Source organism: Chrysemys picta, chromosome 11 (genome assembly GCF_011386835.1).
Source record: "Chrysemys picta bellii isolate R12L10 chromosome 11, ASM1138683v2, whole genome shotgun sequence".
NCBI lineage: Eukaryota > Metazoa > Chordata > Testudines > Emydidae > Chrysemys > Chrysemys picta.
The window spans coordinates 41,181,969-41,197,786 of NC_088801.1; the positions used below are offsets into that span (position 1 = coordinate 41,181,969).

The 15,818-nt window shown below is 44.6% G+C and overlaps 1 protein-coding gene across 6 annotated transcripts in view; it reads right to left on the bottom strand.

The window, feature by feature from the left end:
* Positions 1-6,055, bottom strand: part of OLA1 (Obg like ATPase 1) — a 203,813-nt gene extending 197,758 nt beyond the window's left edge. Inside the window, exons 1-3 of one of the 6 annotated variants that reach the window (XM_005300419.3) lie at positions 5,623-6,055; positions 4,749-4,852; positions 271-414 (exon numbers count right to left, since the gene is read on the bottom strand). In XM_005300419.3, coding sequence (XP_005300476.1) covers positions 271-414; positions 4,749-4,852 — 248 coding nt within the window. In that variant the 5' untranslated portion in view covers positions 5,623-6,055. Of the gene's footprint in view, positions 1-270; positions 415-4,748; positions 4,853-4,994; positions 5,273-5,622 lie in introns of those variants that run through there. The other 5 variants (XM_065560793.1, XM_005300418.5, XM_065560794.1 and 2 more) reach the window with 5 other exon arrangements.
* Between the last annotated feature and the right edge of the window lie 9,763 nt (positions 6,056-15,818).

Sequence of the window (15,818 nt, forward strand, 5' to 3'; positions counted from 1 at the left end):
GGGAGACAGGATACTGGACGACAGTCTGATCAGGAATGGCAATTCCTACGTTTCTAATTGTTCCATCACAGATGTCACATGGAAGGAGTTAGATTCCAATTACTTGTACATTTCAAGTGGTCTTAATTCTAAACTAAAAATCACACATACTGAAACGCTCTTTAGAAGAAAGTGATTAAAGAAAAAAGCCAACACTGAACTGACATTAATCTTTTACAATAATTTAGGACAGTTTTTGTTAGTTGGAAAAAAAATAAGATTTAGAGTTACCTTGGAGGTTTATGGTACTGGCATAGGAAGTCGAACCTATCATCTGGCACAGGTACCCGACTCTCATTTGGATCAATAGTGCAGAAAGGGAAGTTTTCTGCTGCTGCTTGACTTTTTGTTAACACATTGAAGAATGTGGATTTCCTAAAAACAAAATGAAGACCCTCTTAATCCAGTTTCATTTAGAGATATTAAAAAGAGCAAGATAAAAATTTCTCTCATTCTATTCTGAGATCCAAAATACAAAGACCGGATCCCACAAAATAATTAATATTATGAACAAAGATCATACCACCGTGAATTAGTACAGACCACAAGAGGAGTTAAAATTAAACATTATCAACTGTCCCTCTTCTAGTACAAGATGCTTTCAAAGGTACAAAGGGGAAAATGGAAACCCAACCCCCATTTGGGTCTTTAAAAATTTCTCACTAAATGTTATCAAAACAATAGAAATGTACAGTAAACCAAAAGCAGAACACTAAAATGTTGTGTTCTCCTCATGGCAAAAACTACACTTATTCCTACAATGCAAAAGAAGATAATATGGCCAGGCATGAAACAACTATTTTCTTATCCAACTGAAGTAATTCCACACTGACAAATGAGTTTGAAACTCTTTCCCAGTTTCTACAAACCCTTGTTCTTTAAATACTTTGGGCATTATTTAGATCCATACCATCTATACTACTTGTGCTGAGCAGAACATTTAGACTTAAATAGGCAAGAGAAAAGAGATGAGAGGAAAATCTAAAGAGAAGTCTGAAAAGGACATATTAAACAACTCTGAAAAATTCTGTATGGATACTGTACTCTTCTAGTTAAAAGAGACAGAAGTATCTTAAACTTTCCTTACCACGTGAGCTAGCCACCAATAGTAGAGCATTTTCACTCAGGCTGGGTCTACACTACCCGCCTGAATCGGCGGGTAGAAATCGACCTCTCGGGGATCGATTTATCGCGTCCCGTGGGGACGCGACAATCGATCCCCGAATCGACGCTCTTACTCCACCAGCGGAGGTGGGAGTAAGCGCCGTCGACGGGAAGCCACAGAGGTCGATTTTGCCGCCGTCCTCACAGCGGGGTAAGTCGGCTGCGATACGTCGAATTCAGCTACGCTATTCACGTAGCTGAATTTGCGTATCTTAAATCGACTCCCCCCTGTAGTGTAGATGTAGCCTCAGACCATGGTACAGACTGCTTATATTGCTCAGTCTGCCATTTATTTTTAACTTTACCTGACTCCTCAGTCCTCTCTGAATGCTTAATACATAAAAGTCTATTGAAGAGAACACAAAGGCTCCCATTACATTCAATATTCTTTGGATCAGATCCTGAGTTATAAGTCTACTATTCTATTTTTTCCTGTGTTGCTATTATTGCCCTTTTAATTTCAGACAGACTCTTGGTGGCTTATAGAAAGCTATGAAAAATCCCATTATTAAAATCAGAATTTTGAAAGTTGAATTAGTTGAAATATACACTACAACAATCAGTTAACTTATTTTGTTGTTACATGCATCGTACCTAAAATCATTTGTCTCAGAGATGCCATCCACTTAAAAATTACATTTTCATCTGAGAATTATGAACCTACTAGTGTGACAAAACTCCAGTTTTTTTACTTGGTTATCTGACAATACTCGTTTCTGGTACACACTTTCACCAGGCTCTGCAAAAGGGTGTGAACAAGCAGGTGTGAGCAGAGAAAGAAAGCAATGGAAAGCACAAGGAGGGTATAGAAATATAGGCCCACATTAGAAGATTTGGGTAAACAGTGGCTTTAAATCGAGTTAGATATTAGCATAAGCAATAAGACCAAAGTACATGATCAAAAAGAGTGAGATCACGAGAAAAAGTTGTATTTTGAAGGGTCACTTCAACACAACCAGTGTTCATATTTAATGTTTGTGCTGAAGTAATAGAAATAAAACACTTAATTGGATACTGGGTGCAATAAGTAATTGGTTCTACGTTTGTTTTATGTATTATTTAAAAAAATGGCTTCATCTGGCATTAGCTAAATTGTTGGTTAAAGAGTATAAAAAAAAAAGTAAAAACTCTTCAAGGGATGGTAACATCTGCATGACCAAGCTGGAGATGACCAATATGGCTAAGCATCCCTGGGTTTAACCTGTTTGTAAATATCTTGATCAAATGCTTATAAATGTTTTGTTGCTATTTGGATATAGTAAATTGCTTATTATTTAGGCTTATTAGGCATGTTTAGATCAATTTTATAAATACCATCTAGCCTTTAGATTTAATAAAGGAATTTATGGTTAAATTAGCATCGTGGTAATACCCTGTATAAATAATAATTCCAAGAGAGTATTTTGCTGCTGTCCTCAGAAAGTTTTTAAAAGGAACTTCTGGGCTAACAGGAAAGCAGCATATCCTTTTTCTTAACTTACACAACTTAAATGGTACTCTTATCAGAATGTATTGTCAATTAAAAAAAATTGATTAACAGTATCTGTTGTAGTTTATTTTCATATTTGCATAAAGTATTTAAAAAAACAGTGAAAAAGAAAACACTGCAATCATTTAACTAAAAGTTTTATTCCTGTGAGGAGGAAGGGTTTTTGTTTTGTTTTGTTTTTTTAAAGTAAAGTACAACTACCAATCTTGTCATCTGGATCTGGGAGTATCCAGAGGTCCCACCCCTAGTCTAAGGGAGGGAACAACTGAACCCGGGGCTCAAATAATTCCAGGGGACAACTAATACTGATCAGAGGGCAATTGTCAGTAATGAGAGACACTGTCTATCTTTGGACACAGCAGCATGTAGGATCCTTCATTGGATCCAGGCATGATGGCTTGCTGCACACTGACCCCGACCCGTTGAAAAACGGTTCAGAAGGTCCATGAGCAGCATGGCAAATCAAAGCTGAGTAAACGCATGGTCAGGTCAGTTATAAGACACTGGTTTCTGATGTCCACTGCAGACCATTATTCACACCACATTGATGTCACAGAGACATCTGGGCAGGGGAAGTTGCCTATAACCAATGTCTCGACAAGAAGCACATTCTTGGGTGGTCAAAGAGGTCTGTGTATAATGGTAAGCTCAGGTCTGCCCTGATGTTCTCAACCATTCTGTCTGTAGCATCCTCATGGCAGACATGCAGAAGAGTGATGTTTAACATGGGGAGCCACAGCACTGATGCGGGTCAAATCATGCCAGCTACAATACGCATGATGGAATACAAATGAACATTAACCAACTTGATGCGAGACAAATGGAGTCAGATTAGAGCACAACATTCTGCTGCAGAGTAACAGAGGCCTAAACTGAACCATCGGCGAGTTTGAACGTTTGTGCCCCATGCGCTGGCCCATTTACTTATGTTGTTATGCAACCTCACCTTAGCGTCAGTTTTCCAAATGCAGCATAATCACCAATGACTATTAATAACCTACCAAAAACGTCATGCATTTCAGTTATTCCGACATCTTCAATTAAAGAGAAGTCTTACATTTAACCTCTTTGATAGAAGTTTTGAGATCTACAGATGAAAAGACCTATTATCACACTTCCTATCAAATTTCTCTCACACAAACAATGTAGCATTAAACTTTTATATAAACTCATTTCATTCACAGATCTCAGCAGACTTTACCAAGGAAGGAAAATATAAAGTTATTCTTAGTGCTTATGACTGTGGGGCATCCTTAACCCATCCCTGTCTACAGTCTTCCCTCTTAAACTTACACATTACTAGTAGTAGTACACACAGTCCACAGAAGCATGAAAGTTAGGAATGGTAACACAGATTACTAGCATTATCTCCCTGGCAAAAAAAGGATTGTTTCTTTCAGTATATTCTCTCTCCACTATCTTTTTTTTTTCAGCCCTTTATATACTGTTATTATAGAACAGTATAGTATTTTTCGTGTTCTCAACTTAAAAGCAATTCAAACTAAAAAAAAAAAAATTAGATTCTTTCATTTTAGATGTCTCCACAAAAAATAACCAATTTTCAAATGAGAGCGACTTTCAAAAATGTTCTGATTTAAGCCAACACCCCCAAACATAGCTTCTTTTTTTAAATGATCAAAATTCACTACCTGTTTCACAAATGAATTGGAGTCAATTCCTCAAACACTTATTCAGATTTAGTTATTCACCTACTTTTTATTTCAAGAGGATAGGCTTCAATGTGCATATTAGCATATATGACTAGAATGCATTTTAGACCTGATTGTTGTTTCTTCACATTCAAACAAATAATAAAATTGACAAGCCAGATCATGACTGCTATGCAGTCATGAGACATCTGATTCAAACAAATTCAACAACCAATGGCGCCTAATCAGATCGTTTCATCTAACTAATAAATACATAAATAAAATAAAGCTTAGAGTTTTGTTCCATCCTGTATGTATTCAGCACTTAACTGATAAGATGCATACTAAACACAACGACCTACAGTCTGGAGGATGGATAAGCAAAGCTTCTCCTCTCAGTTACCTACCCAACATTTGGCAGCCCAACAATGCCGATTTTCAGGGACGTCCCAAACCTTCCAATGATTGGATGGGGCTTAACCCCATCATCACCTCCCTTTTTGGGGGGCATCTGAAATGACAACATAGAAAACGCTTAATGTTTGGAGCCCGGGTCCCCACCCTCCCGGTTCCTTTTTAGTCCCTCAAAGCCTACAACAGGCAGCCTACGAACGCCCCACACACGTTTCCCTTCCCAGAGAGATTACAGGTACCTTTCTGGGAGCCATAATAGCAAGGCACCACAGGCAGAAGCAGCAGCCGGCGACCGGGCACAGAGCAGCGCATGGCCCCCTCACGCAGCACAGAGACGCGCGTGGCTCAGTAGGTGGATTTGGCTGCTGCAGCTTCTGCAAATCCCCTGCAAAGGCTGAGCTAAAAATAACCGGCTCAGAGCCCAAGAGGGGAGCGAAATTTAACACACACACCCCGGCCTGCCCGAGGCAGCTGCCGCCCCCTGCTCCGCTTCCCAGCCTGACGCGTGCGGATGTGAGGGGCATGGCGCAGCGGCGCGGACTGCCGGGCGGGCACTCGGCCAGCTGGGCACCGACTCGTGCGCCTGGGCATGGCGAGGCCGAAGCGCCCCACCCGAGAGCCGGGCGCCGCTCCCTTGCCTCTGCCCGGGGAGGCTGCCGGACAGGCCCGGCCTGCCCCCGAAGACGCGCTGCTGCCCCTTGCCCCGGCCCACTCCGGGGCAGCTGACAGAGGGGTGCAGCGCTGCACGAGGCCTGCTCCGCGGCCCCTGGTTCCTGACGGGCCGCAAAGAGACCGGCGCGGCGGTGACAGCACCCAGCTCCCCCGCGGCAGATGCCCCCCGGGCGGGCGTGGAGCGGGCGGGTTCACCTTGCTGAGACGAGGGGGGTTATGATTACACTGTCCCTGCCGGCCTCAACCACGAGAGCGCGAACACCACGGCCACGCACGCTCGCACCCCAGCAGCAGGCGGAACAGGCGGGGCCCACGCTGCCTCCCATTGGGCGGGGACGCCCAGAGAGGAAAGGTCACGCCGAAGGAGGGGGAGCCTCGTGTTCGCACGGGCGTTGAGGCAGTGGGGAGTCACGCGCTGGCTCGCCCTCGCCCTCCTCCAGCCTGTGTGTGTGGCGCGCCCACGGGACGGCTCTCCCCCTCGCGTCCCGCCCTGCAGCCCGCTGGGCCTGTCACAAATCCGGCAGGAGCGGCTCTCCCCCGCCCCTCTCTAACGTTAATTATTAAGCGTTTCTATAGCCCTGGGCGGGGCCAGAGACAGGCTCGGGCCCTGCCCCTCAGCCCGCCAGCCGAGCTATCACGGCGATAAGGAACTACTTCCGTATGGTGACGGCAGCTGGCCTCGGAGAGCGATCACCGAGGGAAGGGGAAATTACTCCAAATGTACAATGTCGCAGAGATCAGGCTCCTCGGGTTCTTTGTGTTCAAAATTAGTGCTTGGTAAACTGGCTGTCACCCTCACCGGTCGCAACAAACTCTTGCTGCTGCTTTCATGCCAGGGTGGTCCCGCGGCTCTGCAGTGCGGGGGTGCATGGGGGGGGGGGTGTTGCCAGATAAGACCGTAAAAACCAGGTCCTGGCTATTCTGCAGCTCCCATGGCATTGTTCTTAAACAAACAGCCTCGAATCCTTGTATAATATCCCTTTCCTTCCCCAGCCCACCCCTGTCACCCAACATTAGCATAGTGCTGCTTGCCACACTTCTATGCTATGCAATTGAATGGTATTGTTCCTATGTAATTGGTAAAATGCTTTAGGATCCTTGGGGATGAAAGACACTGTACATATGCTATAAAACACTGGATTATGGGTACTATGTAAATAAATATTATTAAATATTTTTACTCTCACTCACTCCTCATTTCTACTTGGGATGGTTGTGGTTCAATACACATTTTCACTCACTGGACTTGACTTCCTGTTCAGATGCCCTGGTACAGTTGTTTTATAGTCTCTTTTCAACTCAGAACTCCTTGGCTCAGCTTCTATTTAAGCATTTCTTACAGACAATCACCCAAGCAGTGGGCATGATTTAAAAGTACTACAGAAAGAAGGCTGTATGGTGCTAATGTTGCTCAGAATCCATTTTATAATGCTTGCTGAGTTTCACTTATTAGGAGAAAGACACACTTTTACATGACGTGTGTTTATCACAGGGCATGCACTTTACCATAGTTCATTTGTGATGAAGGATTTTGTTCTCTGTGTTTTAATGAAATTTAAAATCTCACTTTTTAAAAATTTTCTCCTATACAGACCCCTACTGCTCAAGCATTTTCCACAGAAAATTCCTACTGAAGCCAATTTGTGCTCTCAGATTGTCCCAGCTTCTGGTGATCAGCCTAAACCTTAAGGGTATGTCTACACTGCCGTGTAAGAACAGAGTTAGTGGAACTCAAGTCCATGGACCCAGGACTTGAATGTACACACTGCGCATGAACTCTCAGTTTAGAATTTCAGGACTCGGGCCCAATACACCAATGTCTACACTGCAGTATGCAGATCTGAGTCAAACCAGCATATCCCAGGCTTCCTAGTGCTCTCCCGAGCTATGACCGCTCTGGTTTGTGATGGAGTGTGGGAAAACTGACTGCCCACCCCATGCGTTACAGGAAATTGTCACAGCTCACCAACACTTCTTGTTGAGACATCTTTTAGGTCTGCATGCTCCCAGCAACAAGAGCCAACCACATGAAGGAGTCACCATTTCAAGAGCTTCTGTTGCTTGCTTGCTTTCACTTCTGTTTCTGCTAACAGATAGAGCATCCATAAGAAGCTGGTGGACATTCTGACAGTGTTTTCTGAGCTATCAAGGGTGCCTACTGGAAAAGGGGGACAACGCGGACATGAAAAAATTGAACTGGCTGACGCTGCTTGTGACTCTTGGTGTAGCCGCTGATGCCCTAGACCAGCACTTCTGGAGCAGGGCCACAAGCACAGACTGGGGGGATTCCATCACCAGGGCTGACCAGCAATGAATCCAGCACTTTCACATGAAGAAAACTACATTTCTGGAGCTTCTGAGCAGCTTGCCCCAAACCTTCAGTGTCAAGACAGACAAATGAGGGCAGCCGTTCTGGTTCAGAAACAGATTGCTATAACCACGTGGAAACTGGCTATCCCAAACTGCTATACGTCTGTTGCTAACCATTCAACGTTGGAAAGTCAACCATGGGTAAAGTGGGCGCAGAGATTTTTGAGGCAATCAGGCATGTGAGTTATCCAAAGGTAGTGGGCATAAACAAGATCCCTGAAGTAATTGCTAGTTTTAAGAAAATGGGATTTCCAAAATGCATAGGGGCCATATATGCAAATTATGTGGCCATAGTTCACCCTCCCCAAAAAGCATGAGCATGTAAATCGCAATAGGTACCACTCTATTATGCAGGCCCTTGTACGTGCCACTGGAAAGGCTTGTGATGCCAGGATTTTCCACTGATCGGGAATCTACATTAATGGACAGGCTGGGACACTATTCCCACTGGATGGCATTGTCATAAATGGAGTAACAGACCCCATTGTTATCCTGGGGGACCCCACATACCCCCTTTTGCCTTGGCTTATGAAACTATATCCTGATCTCAGACAGCCTGTTAAAAATGTTTAATTACATCTCAGCAGGTTCAGAATAGTGATTGAATGTGCATTTGGCAGACTTTAATCTGGCTGGTGCTATTTATAGAAACATTTGGATTCCAGTGTCATCAAGACTGTTCGAATTATTGTGGCTTACTGTGCTCTACACAATCTTTGTGAAGCCAAAGGTAAGCCATTTGCTCCTGAATGAAACTGTGACAGTAATGGATTGCTGAATCAACACACTCAACTATAAAGTGCAGCTATCACAGCTGGGGCAGGACAGAGCCATCACGTCCATAAAATTGACTGGGGCAACCGCCCCGGGCCCCACACTTTGGGGGCCCTGCACTTCGGGATGCAGGGTCCAGGGCAGCCTGGGAGGTTAGCAGGGGGGCTGGCGGCAGCAGCGAGCGACCTGGCCTCAGCCCGCCCCACCTGCTCCTGGTGTCGATCAGGGAAGGAAACCGAAGAGAGGTGGGGTGGGGGTTTGGGTGAAGGGTTGGAGTGGGGGTGGGGGTGGAGCAGGGTTGGGAAGAGGCAAGGCAGGGATTAGGGGAAGAGGTGGAGTCGGGGCACGCTCTGGGGGGTTATCCCATGCCCAGCACACACCCCTGGAATAGCCGTGGGGCAGGATGTACCTGGGCAACACCAAGCAGGGATACTCTGTTCTCTCACATTACAGATTTGCATGGGCCCATGAAAAAAGGGATAATAGTACATTTATGAATGTGCAATGTTTACAGTAAATGAGGTACTGTCATTTCCCCCCCCCCCCATTTAATTATGTATTATGAATGGGAGGGTTGATTGCCATGCATTGGTCCATTAATGACAGGACTGTTTATGAACTGGGGCTGAGGGGAATTGATTGCCATTCATAAGTACAGTGCATGGCATGCCTTCTTATGAAATGGAGAGGGGGCATGTGGCAACAACTGAGGATTTATAGTATGGCTTGATGTAGAGAAATGCATTAAGAAATACTGTTTGTATACAACTTTCCAGTTGTCCCTTATCACGTGTTTACCTTTTATAATGTGTATAGCAAATAGTATGATGTGATGCAGTGACAGCAATAACATTTCTTAATAAAATAAAAACAAACATTTATTTTTGAACATGTGTTAGAAAACCACAATATTAAATCATTGCCAGGCAGACCAGCTGCAATTACAACACCACTAAGAAACCAGCACCAAAACCTTTAAACAAAAACACAGTGCATGAACAGTGCAAACAGTGAAACCATTTCCAAAAAATGAATGCCCTACTGTTGCATGTCCCTTGCCACTCCCTCATTCTGTTTTTGCTTCCTTTCATGTTTAGCACATACTTGGCATTTCTTAATGGAAGCATTTACAGAGGCAAGGGTCTGCACCACAGTGGAAGCGTGAAGTGGGGAGGGAGACTGCACAGGGTGGATAACTACATGGTGTAGATTTGCCGTGCCCAGCTGCTAAGTTCCAACTGCACTGTCTACTCAACCATGGAATTGTCCAAACATAGTACTGTGGAAGGGACTCAAAACCTGATGTGGGTGCAACAGGAGCCTATATCCAGTCAGCCATAAGCATAAGCAACCTATTGAACAGTTCTTTCTGCTGGAATCTGTCTTCTTCCCTCAGGTGACATTCCTGCTCTAGAAACTGTGCTGCAAGCCTCTCCCCTCACGCTGAAATTCTATCTTCTTACTTTGCAGCCTGTCTGTGTCTTTCCATCTGTCATGAATCCTTCTCCCTCTGATAATGGACCTATTTATTGGCCCTCTCTAGAATGTCAGCCATCAGTTCATCACAGAAATACTGTTGTTTGGACCAATCCATGACAGTTCTGCATTCCAGGGACCTGCAGCCATGGGACTGCACTGCCAATGTGGAAGGACCAGCAGAGGTTGAAGGACCTAAATGCACGTATCTAACAGTGCATTATTGTTTCAGTGCTTCACAAATAGGTTCAACACATCAGCAGGTAAAAGTGCCTTGTGGAACCTCAAGCTCAAAAAATGATACTGAGAATATACTGAAGCTCATTTTTACAGAAATAAATGTCTCTGTTCCCAAAAGCCCCTTGGACACAACTGAGTTAATCATGGAAAAAAAGTTCAGAAACAGTGGTCAGTTAAAATTTACAATTGCTTTTGGTTTAAAAATTGCAGACCAACTTGGCCTGTTGGGGTGGGGGAGAGCCAAAAATTTACTACGCTGAGGGTCTACTTCTCCGTCATATGTTTCTATTGCTGATTCCATGGTTGGACACTCTTCCGGGGTTGGGAGGGGGTATTGTGAAACTTCTCCAAGTAGGGACCCAGAATGTGCTGCAGCTGCTCCAGTGAGAAAGCCTCTTCAGACTGGTTTGAGCAACAAGAGTCACTTCAGCAGCAGCATCCAGCTCTTGCTGGCTCTCTTCCAGTCCTATATTGGATTCAGGGGTAAGAAGGTCTCCATCCTGGCTGACCAGGCTGTTGTGAAGCACTGGTGGCTCAGTGCAGTAGCCAGCACTCAAATAAACTCCTCATAAAAGGGGCATGATGATGGTGAGTTTCCAGAGGTTTGGTTCTCATCCATGGCTTTCAGACTGTCAGTTTTGAACTACTTAATCTGCTCCCTGCACTGGTCACTCGTCTGGTGAATCCTCAATGCTGACAGCTTGTTTGCTAGTACAGATGGTCATCCTGGAACTTTGCTAATATGAACCTAGCACCAGAGATTAAGCAAAATCTGTCTGTGCTCCTGTGACCAGCTAGCAGTGTGCTTGGCAAAGGACTTCTTCGTATTGGTGACCATCACAAATGCAGAAGAAGGTTCACTCTGCTTGCAGCTCAGTGATCAGAACAAAATGGAAGGGTTAAACACCAAACAGTTATACTTGAACCAGGGGGAGTTGCTTCTATTTCCTGGGAATCAATTGACCAGTCTTGACATAGAAAGGACAAAGGACATAATCCCATGTGGGATAGTGTGGCACACTCTAAAGACCCCAAGGGCCAGGGCCTGAGCTGCATCCATACTGCAAAACAATGGAATTTGGGCCCAAGCCTCTATGGGACTCGGGCTCGAACCCTCCATCCTGTGGAGCCTGGACATATGTCAGACAGAATTATGGGTAGATTGAAAGGAGGGTTGTGCTTGAGCCTGAAACTGAGCTTGGGCTTTCATTGCAGGGTAGACGTACCCTGTGTGTCTTCAAATGACTCCAATTATGTAAGAAGATATAATGCAGCTCACAGATGCATATTCCTCATCCTACACATAAACACAGAGATGAGGTAAAACATGTAGGCCTTCGCTCATCTGCACTCTTGTAGCAAACTTCTACAAATATCAAAACCCCAGAGCTGGTTAGAGGCAACTTGACACATAGGAATGGAGGCTAAAGCTCTCAAGGGTGCTAGTGTCACTTTTGAGGAAGCATCAAGAATTTTAAGTAGTCCAGCAGGCGCAAAAAGCTTGCTGAATCATATGGGTTGACAAGAACTTCCGGTGGGTCACATCCAGTTCATCCTTCTTTATCATGACACAATTGATTAATGATCTTGAAACCATCCTTAGTAATAATCTAATCCAGCACAGAGTATCTCTAATGATGGTGATATGAAAGTGAATTCCATGAGCAAGTATATTACAATACAGTATAACGGCAATTACTGAATGCAAAAATATAACAAACTCACCAACTGTAAATCAACAAAGTTGCAACCAGAAAACTACATACAGCAGTTTCAGGATTACATTAAAAACAATAAGACATACACACATCTCAGTCACTTAGGGGAAAGAAAAAAAGTTGTATTCCTTAGCTGAAATATTTTTTAAGTTCACTTTGTTATAGAAAAGCAAATGGTTTGCAACATGACGTATACAAATGCTTTCCCTTGCTTCAAATTTAGACATAAATATCAATGTAGAAAGTTTCTTTTCAGCCACTGAGAATATATATATATATATAGAGAGAGAGAGAGAGAGAGAACTTTTTGCTAAAGGTAATTTTACATCCGTCTCAATACCAACATGCAAAGACAGGAGTGATAGGAACTGATTTTAATCTGTTATGCCTGTATCAATGCAGAACAACTGCAAACTGACAGATTAGAATGTGGCCCATAGGAAAAGACTATCAACTGCTATTTAAACAGACAGCAAAAACTACTATTAATCTCAAAAGAGTCAATCCAAATAAGACAGTTCCCCCTTCAAGCTTAAGTACATTGGAGTGATTGAGCTTATTGACTGCTCCCTGATCAGACAGACTTTGGGTGCTATTTTTTTAACACAGAAGATTTGGAATGTTGGAATCCAAAAGGCTCCATGGCAGTTGGTCAGAGGAAGAAAGCTCTGAGGAAGGTGCAAGTGACAGCAGCAGGACCCACCCTGAGAAGGCGGGAACAGGCAGTAAGGGAAAGTTAATCGGAAAGCGACAGAGGTGAAATGAAGCAGAGAAATGGGATAGAGCAGGAGAAGCAGCCAGGGACAGTGGGGGTGAGGAGGCTAAACAGAGTGGCAACCCCACCTAGAAAGATAAGCATCCTCTCAGGGTTAACACTTCCTGCGCTGTGTGAGCAAAGAACTACAACTTTTGACTACAGGTAACCAAAGCTGTGAGGTTATTCTTTTTCACCCATTCTTCTCTCTGCCAGGGCAAATCCTGCTTCCTCCTTGCACAAGTCTCTAGAAGCACATTGGGGATAGGCGGCAGAGGGGACACCCCAGTGACTCAGCAACCTTGAGCTCATGGAGCATTGCTTCATGGTGTTTTTCCACAGCAAATAATAGTTGCTTAGAATCTATACTGCAGCTTTACATCCATAAATCCCAAAGCACTTTACAGAGGCAAAATATGTTTATCCTCATAGTACAAAGGAGGAAATTGAGGCATAGACTAGTGAAATTAGTACAAGAACTTGAACAGAACAGAATAGAATCCTAACTCCCATTGTGGTGCCCTATCCACTGGAATATGCTAAATCAGGCTAGGCCAAGGCAGGGGCATGTGTGATGTGTCTTCAGAGGTCATAGACCCACCAGGAAAATAACTCCAGAGGGGGCTTGTAGAGGATTGTGCTATGTACTGAGGCACTAAGTTACATTGTAGGCAGCTATGAGGTTGCAGCCACAGCTACTGGAATAGGGAATTCTGTCATCAATCCCTAGAAACAGTCCTCACTGTTTATGTTTAGCATGTAAACAGACTGAAGAGAGCTAACTGGTGATAAGTGTCACCCAGACTGCCAGCTCTCCTGAACTATATTAAATAAAAAAGTTGTTATATTAGTTCTATACTGAAAAAGATGTTAAGTAAATATGATTACTGTAAGAAGGGCAACCCCTCCCAGAGCACCCTCTACCATTAAGCCATGGCATGACAGGCACACCTGCCTCAGTTTTCCCTCTTATGTAACCCAATAATTCCATGCAAGGCTTATCCTCTGGTCCATAAACATGGTTTATTACTAGAGCATAGTTCAAATAATCCTTAATAACAGTCCCAAATATATAATTAATTTCTCATCCCAGTGCAAAGAGTTCTTAAGATCACCCGACATCTCATCCCACAGTGCACTACATATCACACACCAGCATCTTTGACCATGTTTGGACTCTGTCAGTTCTTCCCTGTCCTTGTACCAGGCCACCCTAGCCCTTCCAACTGGAATGTAACCCTACTTCTTCCCAGCAGGAACCCTCACAGCCATTCTGCTGGGAGCATCCTTGCTAGGGGAGCATCCTTCACTTCCCCTGGGTCCAGCTCTCCAGTCCTGGAGATGTCAGCAGGTAAGCTCTGCTGCTGCTCCTCCTGCCTTCAGCCTCCTCCAGCCCTTGGCTCTGGCTCTCCATCTTGGGGACACCAGCCAGCAAACCCATCTTGCTTCTCTCCTGCCTTCTGTGTTCTCCCAGGAACCACCTTCTGCTTCCTTCCAGCAGATTCCACTAGTCCCCTGGAGTCTGGCAGCTATCACCTGCTCTTCCTGACTGAACCACTCTGCTCTGATTCACTGAGAGACTCCCTCTTACTGGGTCTCTCACTGATTCTTTCTAGTCTACAAGTGCTAACCTCCTATCTTTTTCACACAAAAAACCTGCCTCTCTCTCACGCAGATTGTGTTTGACCTTCAAGGAACCTACTGGGCTACTCTCATCCCAAACCAAAACACCTTCCCCAAAGACATATTATTCAAACATTCCATAAAACATTTCACAGTACACATCATATACACGCAAGAAGTTCCCCAAGTTTTTCACCAAAAACTTTAAAACAGTCCACAAAGGACCAAGCACCTAATCCATACATAGGCGCCAACTCCGTGGGTACTCTAGGGCTGGGCTCCTCTCCTTCCCTCCTCACCTCTCCCCCCTGCGCCGCGATCAGCTGTTCAGCGGCATGCAGCAGGTGCTGGGGGGGAGAGGAGGAATGGGGGCGGGAAGAGACTGGGTGGGGGCTTGGCGGAAGGGGTGGATTGGGGGTCGAGCACCCCCTGGAAACTCTCAAAGTTGGCGCCTGTAAATCCATACCATTACAGGTCCTCTGTAGGGCAGCAAGCCTCCACTCCCTAGAATCTCTGCTGAGCCACACCCCTCTTGCCAGGGACTGATTGAAATTCAAGCATTCTCCTGAGACCCTTGGCCTTCTGCAGCCACTCCTATTGCTGGAAGTGCGCTTCTTGCCATCATTGCTGAGACGCAAATTGTAACTCTTGTTGCTTTTGCAAGCTCTCCATCAACTGCTGGAGCATTACCCAAGTCTTTTGCTGCTATTCCTGCTGCCACTGTAACAGTCATCTGTGGCTGCTGCGCCATCACCCCTACGAATATCGCCTCCATCTTTCTTAATCACTGAACTAGGTGGGACCAGTCGCTGTCAAGACCTTTAATTCCCATCTTTCTTTTCCACTTTGCACTAAGGATCTTCCTTACTCTCCCCTTGTATAAGGAGTTGATCAAGGTGTTCAGATTCTCCATCACATGTCATGAAATGGGGCTTCTCCGCAGCTTGTCAAGGACTCACTACCGCACCCACAGTCTTTATGAGGCAGGTTTTTATTATCCAAACTTAAACCAACAACCAAAAACAATTCCTCAGCACAACCTTTCCATCTGAGTCTTTTACTACTTCCCCTCCCAGAAAACTCTGGCAGTCTTGCTTCCTTCATCTCCCTAACTTGCTCTCCCTCACCTAATTTCTTCTCACAGACATTCCTTTGCTAGGAACTCCCACCAATCCTTTATGGCTCCAGGTGCAGCCCCACCCCCTTAATTGGCCCACCTGAAGTACATGGTCTGTTACAGGGGAGCTCAACCTGCTTCAGTTACCGGGACCAGACAATGACTACTTTTTGACTCGTTGGTGTCCCTGAAATACTTTTTTGTTAAAATTGCATATGGCCTTGTATACCATTATCCTCAGAGATCCCAGAAATGTAAATAATGACTGAGTTATTCTAGTTCTGTGTATAATTTTATTTATTGTGCCTTTACAAATATT